The 12,015-nt window shown below is 42.0% G+C and overlaps 1 protein-coding gene across 2 annotated transcripts in view; it reads right to left on the bottom strand.

Annotated features, from left to right (window-relative positions):
* The window catches only part of ENOPH1 (enolase-phosphatase 1), a 64,442-nt gene continuing 52,427 nt past the window's right edge, over window positions 1-12,015 (bottom strand). For both annotated transcript variants that reach the window (XM_066385484.1, XM_066385485.1), the window contains 4 exons: window positions 10,913-11,115; window positions 8,628-8,760; window positions 6,131-6,254; window positions 1-1,208 (listed from right to left, as the gene is read on the bottom strand). In XM_066385484.1, coding sequence (XP_066241581.1) covers window positions 1,069-1,208; window positions 6,131-6,254; window positions 8,628-8,760; window positions 10,913-11,115 — 600 coding nt within the window. In that variant the 3' untranslated portion in view covers window positions 1-1,068. The remainder of the gene's footprint in view (window positions 1,209-6,130; window positions 6,255-8,627; window positions 8,761-10,912; window positions 11,116-12,015) is intronic.

Raw genomic sequence — 12,015 nt, 5'->3', positions numbered from 1 at the left:
AAAGAAGAAAATGTGTTTATTAACCACAACATGAAACTAACATGACATCCCTTTAGAATTGAGCAAGTAGAAGTAATGCTGCTATAAAATTTACATTTCTCACATTCATTTTAAGGAAAATAGCACACGGTAGTGCTCTTCCAGGTCTTATAAACTGATTTCAGTAAACTAAAAAAAATAATAAACAGTATTAATAAATATTCTCAAACTGTGCTAAGAAGGAGTTAGAAAGGCAACTATAATATCTGCAGTGATAATAACTGACAGGATCAGAACTGTTTTGTTAAGACTATTAAGATGTTGACACTCATGTTTCTGTGTTACCTGATACATCAGTGCACCCTTTTCAGTGACAAGGCAGCTGCCTGCTGAGGGTGCCATAATGATTAGCAAGTTTCTTAAATAATAGACATTTGATTAATCAGGACTCAAATAAGCTTCTTTTCCTAATTTTGTCACTTTTGGAGCAGAAATAAATAACTGTCTTTTGTACATAAGGTTGCTAATATTTTGAAATTCAGCTGTTGTAATCTTTTTTTTCTTTTCTTTTTTAATTCAGTGAGAGGAGGGGAGGCAGAGTCAGACACCCGCATGCGCCCTAACTGGGGTCCACCCTGCAAGCCCTCAAGGGGCGTTGCTCCATTGCTCAATAACTGAGCTCTTCTTAGTGCCTGAGGCAGAGGCCATGGAGCCATCCTCAGTGCCTGAGGCCAATTTGATCCAATCATACCATGGCTGTAGGAGGGAAAGAGAGAAAGAGCGAGAGAGAGAAGGGAGAGTGGAGGAGTGGAGAAGCAGATGGGTGCTTCTCCTATGTGCCTGACCAGGAATCGAACCCAGGATATCCACATGCCAGGCTGACACTCTACCACTGAGCCAACCAGCCAGAGCAGCTGCTGTAATCTTCTAACTCATCATTAAAAGGGGAGATGAATTATTATTAGAATAAGTCATTGAAATACTTCCAGTTTACATGTATGCTTAAAGTTCATTCCTCTTACCATTAGAATAAAACTAGACTACTGGGATAACTCTGAGAAGACAATGGTCTCCCTTGGAAACCCTCCCCTAGGCAGAGGAGGGCAGGGACAGTTCGCTGAAGGATGTGATGAGGCTGTAGTAAGTCTTTTCATCATCCGTCAGTCCTGCGTTGCCAGGCCTCACCACCACGGCTACATGCACATCTGCTTCCTCAGCAGCACTGGCCTCTGTGAAAATCAGAAGATGTGTCAGAAACATTAAAATATGACCTGAGATTTGCTTCAAGTAATCAGAGGAATGTGGGAATGTAAGAAACAAGTCTGGCCCTGATCTGATAATTGCTGAAGCTAGAAGATTGGCACATGGACGGTTACTCTATTATTCTCTTTTACATAACTTTAATTTTTCTGTAATAAAAAAATTTCAATATACAATTGTACTTGACAGACTAGAATGCCAATGTATCCAGACTGCAAAGTTTTATTAAGTACACATGGCAGAAGGGCAGAGCCATGCTCTGTCCATGACTTTCCTCTATTCCCTTCCACTAGTCCTACAAAGAACTGAGCTGTTTCCCAAAGGGCAGCCTGGCAGGAAAAACACCAATTAGGCAGATACGAGACAAGTGGAATCTTAGGGCCCAAACAGGCTGAAATACCTGCTCTCACTTCCAGAGCCCAAACGTGTCATGACTAGACTGCCCATCTTTTTTCCTGGTAAATTCCTACTCTTTAAAATTCAACTCAAATATCTCACCTTCCACTATTACAGCATCCTATGTGCTCCTCTGACATCCTATATTTAGTTCTATTGTGACAGCATTAATGGACAGTTATTATCTGTGGTCTGTCTCCTCCCTCAAGGACTGCATGATAGATAGAAATAAAAATAGAACTAATAAAACTAGGTAAACTAGATATTACAGGAAATATCTCTAAAATTACTGGGTTACATTTCTCTCCATTTTGATTCCATCTGAAAGAGTAACAGCTAATATATTAATTTAGCACCTACTATGGACCAGGTACTGTTCCAGGAGCAGAGAACAAAACAAAGCTCCTCCTTCATGGAGCTCCCCTTCTCATCTAAATCTTCACAACCCCAAGGTAGTTAGTATCACTATCCCCACCTACAGCTATGGAAACTGAGCGCTAGCAAGTGGTAAAACTAAAGTTGGAAATTGTTCATCTGACTCTGTGATCTGTGCTCTAGAAGAAGGGTCAGCAAATTATGGCCTGCCACTTGTTTTTGTAAATATAATTTTATTGGAACACAACCATGACCATTCAGTTGTGTTCTATTTATGGCTGCTTTTGCACTCTAAGGACAGAGTTGAATAGTTATGACGAAGGCTGCATGGCCTGCAAAGCCTAAAATATGTACTCTCGGCCCTTTGTGGAACACATTTGCCAACTCCTGTTCTAGAGTACTACCAGCCTTAGTTGATCCATGGACCAGCAGTGTGGGAGCCACCTGGCAGCTTGTAAAAACTGAAGAAGCTCAGGTCCCCAGGGTGGAATTGCTGCGTTAGGATCTGCAATTTAACAAACGACACCTCTGCCGAGGGTGAGTTTTGATCGGAAATTTCAAGGAAAGAAAACTGGCAAGAGAGGAGGCATTCTAGGCAGACATAAAATATATGTGTGACTATTGGAAGAATGGAACAAGTCAGTGTAGGAGACAGGACACAGGTCAGAGAGTGTGCATATTTGGATAGAGAGCAAAACTGAGGAATAACCTGAAATGCATGCTACAGAATTTAGATGTGGTATAAAAAAAACTTCAGTGGTTTCGAAACCTTTGGAAAACAGTTGCAGCATCTGAATGGACTAAAGGACAGCAGTGTTAAGAGAGATAGTAAGTTTCCAGAGAGAGTAAATGGGACAGAGCTGCCTTCCTTCTACTCACCTCAAGTGTCTATCTTCTGCTCTTCCTGGGAAAGAGCTGTCACCTTCCCAGGGCAAAAAAGTGCTAACCAATCCCGTCCTTGGTCAAACACTGCACATGCCATTCCGTCCAGCAGAAGAGGCCGCTGCCTCCTGCTCCCTTGCCAGTTTCCAGCTCAAATGCCTCAAGCAAAGCTTTCCTCCTATCTAGCAATCGGGGATCTTCACTCAGCTAAGCCATCATGATCTATGCATGATGCACGATCCACAATCCAACAGGGGACTTGACACTAGCTAATGATTGTTCCACACTCAACATCTTACCTAGATAACCACCAGACAAGTTTTGTTCCTAAGCATCTAATTTGCTCTATTCATATAAAGTCAAGACACTTCACTAATATTTGTTGACTTAAAACCCTGGATCTCTAAACCCCCCCCCCCAAAAAAAAAACAAAAAACAAAAAAACAAAACAAAAAAACCCCAACTCTGGATCTCTTTTCTTTCCCCAAAGGGAGAAAGTCTTTCAGTTCTCCCAATATACTTGGGTATTATTTGGGATATCACTTAGTCTTCCATTCTGCCTTGGCAATGGAAGTCTGGGCACATGGTACCAAAACACAGGATCAGAGATAACAGACAAGAGTGAGGCAGGCAGCCAGCTGCCTGGCCCTGGCCCAGCTGCAGATGGGCCCAGTTCTGGCTCTACTACGGGGCGGGGTCTGGCAGAAGTCTAGGGGCAGGAATAAAACCTTTTTGTGGAGAACTCGGAGCCAATTTCATTGTGAGGCAACTTGGGAATCATCTCTACTCTCTAAAAAGAATAGGAATAATTTCTGGGACTGCAACCTAAGAAAATGGCTTAAGGGAAAAAAGAAAGATCTGGAAGTATAGATGTGCTATGATGGCAATTAAGACAAAAAATGTGGTTAAAAACAAGACTGTGAAGAAACTTTAAGGGGTCTTAGGTGGGGGATAGGACGAGTGTCTGGGGATCACAGAATGCTCAGGACAGGATGACTGGGGGGGGGGGGGTCCTGCCACAGGCAAATCCTTAACACTAAGCTGCAGAAATTTACCACTCAAAATGCTAAGGAAATTAAATATAGGACAAACCACAAGATTTTCATCTCCAGCAGCTCCCTTTATGTGAATGATTAAAGAAAAGCCATTCACAGATGAAACCAGACTAACTTACCAGAACAAGGCCTGTCTCCATAAAGAGCAAAATTATCATTACTCACAGAAACTGCTGGCACATCCCTAACCTATACAGACAGTAAAGCACCCTCCCTACCCCACCACTCTAAACCCCCCCAAAATCGTTACTGTATATTGTGGCTCTGAATCAGTAAAAGGCTTTTTTTTGATAGGCGAACATTTACAGTTCAAAGTAGAGACCAGGTGAAACCCTTGCTGTTACGGCTAACATTTGCTGACAGTACAGTTAGGTGGCTTGGTACCTAGTTACACAATGAACCTGAAGCAGTGTGTCTGTGCATCTGTCTGCCACTCACCTTCAATGCAGTCAGACGTGCAAACAGAGCGCTTTACGAGATGCAGAAAAATGAGATACGATTTGCAGAAACCTTTAGACTCTTGAAGCTGACGCAAGCCAGGGAGTGCAGGGCAGGGACTGATCCCCACGAAACACTGTCTACCTAGGTCAAAAATTCCAGTCTAGATTCACCAGGCTCCGAGATTTAACAAAGGTATTAAGAATTACTGAATGTCTACTGTGTACCAGGCGAAATTAAGCCTCTTTTACTACTTTTACTGTGAAAAACATGTAACTTCTCAAAGGCATCAGATGACCTGTGCTGATTATGATTTCTTTTTCAAAACCACTTAGCAGATTAGTAGTCGCTTCCGTATACCTACAATTTTCCCCTAACAGACCCAAAGGTCAAGGGTCAGCAGTAAAAAAGTATACTCATACACACGAACACAGGTAAGACGCCTCTGCCAGCAGCCTGGATCCTAGCTCTGAATGTCCTAGTGAATGAGGGTGACTTTAGCTCTGTGACAACAGACAGAGGGCTGAAGGGAGAAGCAGTGTTTACAGGTACTGACGCTGCCTCCAAGGGGCCCAGGAGCCACGTGGAGCTGACTAGGTACCCCTGGCCCTCGGCCTCTTCCCCAACACCCTTCCCCAGCCTGCCGCACTGACAGGGTGCTGGAGCAACAGTACACAGAGCTGTTTGGGGGGTAATGGAGGGTGAAATTTAAAATCCAAGGGGAGTGGAAGAAACAAATACATAGACCTACACTCAAATACAAGTGCAATTATAAACACACCAAAAGGAGGCCTCTGGGAGATGCACAGCTCTAAGGAAAACGACCATGCAATCAAAACCCGGGGTCAGGCTGGGAAGTGTGGGAAAGCCGTACCAACTAGGGGCTTTCAGGTAAGAAGGGCAGAGATCACCTTCCCCAGCCCCCTCTATCTCTGTGCCTGCGGCTTCCTGTTTTCCTTCTTCACCACTCTCCTGCTAGAATTCTGTAGAGGACCTAGTCTTATACAGACTCTTGAGTGCATGTTTTACATTTGGTCAAACCACTCTTGAAATTACTTAGATTACCAACAGTATATATTGTTTTGTGCACGCAATCTGTAAAGTAATAATGTATCTGCTAATGTACCATATAAAATAAAGTGGGCCAAGTTGGGTAAAAAAGACTCTATCTTTGAACAGGTGAATCATGAGAGGTGCCTAGGGGACTGAGACTGTCCTCGGGAAGGCAGGGATGAGGCTCCCAGTCTCCGCTGGGCAGTGTGCATCAATCGGAATGACAACGAGGCAGAGTCATTTCAAACTACAGAGTCTTCTTTCTCTCTTTATTGGCTGAGTGTGTATATGTGATCTCACTGTACTAAATATATTTGATGCAGGTCCACTGTGACTTTATTGTCCTTAACTAGACATGCACCTACTGTCATATTTTTGCTTGCATGCTCATTCCCACAATATCGCTTTTAAGTTATCCCGCTTATTTCATCTGTGTGCATAGGTACAGAGGAATGGTAGGGGACCAAGGATAAGGAGTTAAGATGAGAAGAATTAGTCTTTCCAATGCCATTTCCCCACACCCAACCCCCAAGGATGGGTAAATGGAGAGGGAGTTGAGTTGGCTAGTTCACTGCTTCTTTTATAAATCTCTTATTTTTCAAGGGTCCAGACATAAACTTTCTTTAAAGAGGCGATGTGTTTGCAGTGCCAGGCTCAACTCCCCTCATGGAGTAAGAAGTCAGATTACTCACCTCGAGTAACGTCTGTCAGAAACAAGATGTTGTTGGTTGAGCACCCAATGCTGCTCGCAATCTTTCGGTAACTCTCACTCTCTACTTTGTGTCCAATCTTGGTATCAAAATGACCATCAACGAGCTGAACACAGAGAAGGGGAAGAATGACTCTCTCAATACACTTGTGATCTGGCCCCCTTGTCTCTCATCCCTTATCTCTGACACACACAACAATCAGAGTAAGCTCACTCAATACGTAACTGACAATCTTCCTTTATTTTTTTTTACCTTTTTTTCTTTAAGTGAGAGGAGAGGAGATAAGACTCTCGCATGTACCCTGACCGGGTCTACCCAGCAACCCTTGTCTGGGGCTGATGCTATAACCAACCGGGTTATCCTCAGCACTTGAGGTTGATGCTAGAGCTATCCTCAGTGTCCAGGGCTGAAGCTTAAACCATGCAGCTCAAACCAATCAAGCCACTGGCTGCGGGAAGGGAAAGAGAGAAGGGAAAGGGAGGGGAAGAGAAGCAGATGGTCGCTTCTTAAGTGTGCCCTGACTGGTGATCAAACCCAGGACATCTGCACACTGGGCCGTTGCTCTATCCACTGAGCCAACTGGCCAGGGCCTGAAAACCTACTCAATGGAGATCTTAGTGAGGCTTTGTGAAGTACCAAGGTTTTATAGCAATAAACATTCAAAAGGAGAAAACTATTGCAACTAATTCAACATATATAAGATCATTTTATAAACTGCTTTTCTTTCATCAGCATTACTTTTTTATCCAAACTCTTTTGGATAAAAGTACATGCCCTACTTTGTACCCTTAAAATATATAACATTTGCACTCAAACTAGTTACTGAACTAGATTTCTCTAACCTGCCTCATTAATAAGCTGTTACTTGACTTTCCAGGAACTTTCATTTTTTGATTAAAACGTTCTGAAATTCTACCCAAGAGCTAGTATATACCCTTGCTGTCTTAGAAATAATTGGGCCAAATGTGTACCCTGCAAATCAACCAACAGTGATTAAAATAAATCCATACTAAAGATCAGATTTTATAATGTGATCTTTTAAATATGTACTTTCAGAAGTTTTTTTTTTTTTGTGGCAGAGATAGAGTCAGACAGAGGGACAGACAGACAGAAGGGGAGAGAGATGAGAAACAACGATTCTTTGCTGTGGTTCCTTAGTAGATTGGTTTCTCATATGTGCCTTGACTGGGGGGGGGAGGGGCTACAGCAGACCGAGTGACCCCTTGCTCGAGTCAGCAACCTTGGGCTGAAGCTGACGACCTCGGGATCTCGAACCTGGGTCCTCTGCGTCCCAGTTCGATGCTCTATCCACTGCGCCACCGCCTGGTCAGGCTCAGAACTTTTCACAAACTAAAAAACAAGCCTAACAAGCACTCAAAGACAAATTAAGGTAATATAAATATTATGACTTTTTAAATTCTAAAAAGATTGGTTTTGTATATTTTTTCTCTCAAGTCTGCCACACTTAGTAACTGGAGAATAAAGTTTTTATTATTGAACTCAGTACATAATTATGGTCTCTTATACCAGAGAGTATAAAAGACGTTTGCATCTATTCAGAGGACAACAGCTACTAATAATTTTAAAATGTTATTACTGATTTAATTTTTGATTTAGAATAAAAAGCATGAAAGTACTAAAATGAGAACTCGACAATCTCCAAAGCCAGTGTTCTCTGTATACAGAAGTAATTCAATAAGTATTTATTTTTAAAAATAGTTGGCTGAGTGACAGCACCAAGTTCAGTGTGTACTGAGTGAGCGTTTCTGTTTGAAGCCCTACAGGTATTCCCTTCCTCCAATGACCACTCCTCTTCCAGGGGCCGTGGGGATGGCAGGGTAGAGGAATGAACAAGAATTTCTCATGAACAAATTTAACAGGTGGTCTTAACTTATAATGTTTAATAATGTACCCAGTTCTCTTACACAAGAATGCTGGTTCTGCTAAAATAAAAATCTATATCTCTCCAAAGTACCAGAAAACAATCAATCCTTGTTGTACTCTGCTGCATTCAAGAAATCTATTTTTTTTTCATATAGTGGCACCTATCATTATTTTACATTTTACCTGCTACTTAAATGTCTTTGTTAACTGTATTTTATATATTGTTCTAGTACTACCATCACCAGAATCACTTAGGGTGAATGTTTAAAAATGCAGGTTCCCGACTCCCCACCCCAGCCCTGCCAATTCAGATTTGCTGGAAGGCAGGGCTCAGGGCTCCACATTTTTAACCACTCCCCAGGTGACCCTTATGCTTGACAAAGTTTAAGAACCTTGCTGCAAAGGCTGATAACAGAAACATTTCGCCCTTGCCTGTAACATGTTCCCCAGTTTTTCTACTTCCCCTTACAACATGCTTAGCATATATAAGTACAATTATCTGAATGCTGATTTAGCTGAAACTGTAGCGTATTCCTTTAACATTCATTATTTTATGCTTTAACAGTGTCAAAGACAAAGTAATCATGTAACCTACCTCAAGGATGTCTCCCTCAGTAGAATGACCAAACAATAGTTTCTGCGCCTCTACACTCCCTGAAGAATAAATATACACCTTCATCCCAGCCTCTCGCCACTTCCTGACTGCTGGAACTACATCTTCAAAGAACCTATAGGGAAAACCAAGTTAAATGCAGAAACATATTATCTAGCAGGATAAAAGTCAGTCAAAATTGTTGTCGCAGTTTCTCTATTTGTGCCCAAATGATCGCCATCAGAAGTAACTCCATGAGACTGTATCTGCAGATCTGAGAAGGGTGTCGGCGGAGTTCCAGGATCACCGCAGAGCAGAACAGCTTGGCTGGAGAGGAGGACAGTTTTTGATAGCCCTGCTAATGATAGTCAAAAGTGATTACAGATAAAGGGAGAAATGAGAAAGTGACGTTTTAAATTCCCAAGTAACTCAGAAAAGCAAACAATAATATTCTATTATTATTTAATCATTGATGTAATGTATAAGAAAAGGTTAATTTATGTCCAGTGTGCCTTAAGAAAGCATGGGAATGCATTAAGAGAGATTTGCACCCAAACAAAAGAAAAAATGTTTAGGGGCTCAAAGCTACTAATCTTTGGTTAGCTAGAAAATGGAACTATATTTCTTGAGAACTAAGATAACCTAAGGTTTTACTATACAGGAAAGAAAACTATGTAACAAATCAGATAAGAGACTTATACCATCTCACTAATCAGAAAACAGTGTCTGGTTTTCTGATTCCTGACATTGTCCTGTTTACAATTTTATGGCATATTCAGTGGTGAAAATATCGCAGGAGATGGGTGAAAAGTGAAGCACAAGGAAGTTGGGACGTGGAGCTCGCCATCCTTCAAAGATTAACTGAAAAATGTCGGAGAGGTCCTCTACTGGGTAAAACAGCTTAATATGGTGCACTAACTGAAGAAACCAGCACACATAATTGTGAGTTACTCTGTGTTATTTTGTACCCAAGGAGACACAATTTTTCCATGTTGAATATGCAGATTGTTACTGCACCAAAGCAGGGCTTAGAAGCGTAAGACAACTTATTTCAGGTCCCTGGTTTTACTGAGGAATCAAGACCAAGAGAAGGAAGGGCTAAGTACTTGGAACATAGTCTCCTACCTCCACTCTTGAGTGTTTTACAAAGCTATCTAGCTGATTTTCCCAGATCACTGGACTATACTACAATTCCAGTGCATCCTTCAAACGGTGGAAGCCCCTTATAAGGTACATAAAGAAACTGGCATCTCATTTGCAAAAAACAAAGGAAACAACGGCAGCTGGAAACAGTCTCGGGCCTTAGGGTTTACATCAGCCAATGGCCTAAAATCCTTAGTAGCAGTGTCTTAAGAGTTTCTTAGCAGCACGTGACTTAGAAGTCTCCTTTAGCAGGAGTACTCTCAGGAAATCCACACCAAGACAAAGGGTCTGTGGAAGTTGCTCAAAAGAGCACAGAAAAGAGTGGCACTGCTGATACTGTGAGTACCCCCAAAGTGACAGGTGCATAATTTTATAGAGTTCTCATTTCTCTAACACAAGAGAAAACAGGTCATCTAATGGTTCTGGGAAGCAGCCCAATAGGGCTATTACTCTTATGCAAAGGCTCAAATATGACTTAGTTCAAGAAAAGTTATCATTGTCTTAGAAGCTATTTTCAAATTGGGATTAAAAGTTCTTCAACCAGCCTGACCAGGTGGTGGCTCAGTGGAGAGTGTCGGTCTGAGACACGGAGGACCCAGGTTTGAAACCCCAAGGTTGCCAACTTGAGCATGGGTTCATCTGGCTTGAGCACAGGGTCGCTGGCTTGAGAGCTGGATCACAGACATGACCCCATGGTCGCTGGCTTGAGCCCAAGGTTGCTGGCTTGAGCAAGGGGTCACTTGCACTGCTGCAGCCCCTGGTCAAGGCACATATAAGAAAGTAACCAATGAACAACTAAAGAGCCTAAAGAGCTGCAACAAAGGATTGATGCTTCTCATCTCTCTTCCTTCCCGTTTGTCCCGCTCTCTCTCTGTCACACACACACACAAAAAAAGATCTTCAGCCATCCCACAAAGCCAAACATCAGGTTCGGGGAATTTGGCTGGGTGAAATGTTTTTATTCCTAGCTTTGAAAAAGCAAAACACTTACTTGTTAGAATGAAAAGAATGTTGACTGTATCTATTTTACTAATCATGCAACACTGGAGGGAGAGTACTAGTGGAAAATGTATTCGGTTTTTTTTTTAAATGTATTCGGTTTTGAAGCGAGTGAAACGTTCAGAGCCACAGGAGCAGCTACATACTCGGCTTTCACGCGCCCCGCTGTGAACGCTGCCCTCCACATGTGGCCCTGCAGCTGTTTCAGTGCCGTGGTCTTTCGGTCCAGAGCCATCTGCCAGCACACATTATCTACCACGGCCTGGATTGTCTGTTGCAGGTCATCTGCCCCATTCTCAGATGCAGCAGGGATCGGAACAGCCCCATCCAGGAGGGAGTCTTCTTCAGCCTTCAAGTCATAAACAACATGAAGATTGTTTCTTAGTTATTTGAAAAAAAGAATATTGAAAACAAGACCTGAAAACCAAGGTGACCAGCTTTCTCCAACTATCATTAGCACCAAGCACTGTTACAAATTAAAAGTATCCTACACTTTGGGGCTGATCTGAATGATTCCTAAAAGAAACCAGAGTATAATTAATAACTTACTATATAACTAACACTGAAATTTACAATGAGAGGTATGTGTGAAGAGAGGTGGCACATGATAAAATGACACAGTAAGACCTGGTTTGTTGATTCACTTACTAGGATTGATAAACCAGGACTTCAATTAAATGTGATCATTTCCTCTGCATGTTCTAACTGAGGAAAAAACAAAGAAAGCCTTTAAAATTAGTTCATGCCTGGAATTCAATGAAAAGAAGCCAGTGAAGTAAAGCCTTCAGCTGGTTCACATTCAGTCTCTTGCCATCTCCCACATCTTACAAAAACTCTTAACAGCTACTGGAACAACCACAATGTGACAGCACCTATTTCAACCTCTAAAGACCCAATGATTTATATCCTACAATGAGGGAGTATGCAGGCATGTTTTCACAAGACATTTGAGACAACAAAAATGGTAAGGGAGGGGAGTGTTTCAAACTAACCAGAGTTATCTAGAAAATCCAAGAAACCTAAATATCACACGCCCATAACGGATATGACTAACATTAAAAAATCCAGAGAGCATTCCACATTGTCCAATGTAGAAAATTAACTAGAAGATTACCGCCACAGAGTGAGCTCCGCACAGCATGTAAGATCTATGCCACTGAAGCAATTGTAATAGGAAAAAATACAAAAGAGGAGTTCCGTAGCACACAGAATGGAAGGGGGAAAAAAGAGACTGAAAACGGCACTCGAC

This window comes from Saccopteryx leptura, chromosome 5, assembly GCF_036850995.1.
Source record: "Saccopteryx leptura isolate mSacLep1 chromosome 5, mSacLep1_pri_phased_curated, whole genome shotgun sequence".
NCBI classification, from domain to species: Eukaryota; Metazoa; Chordata; class Mammalia; order Chiroptera; family Emballonuridae; genus Saccopteryx; species Saccopteryx leptura.
The sequence above is the reverse complement of the archived record's forward strand: the minus strand, read 5'-3'. Positions and strand labels throughout refer to the sequence as shown.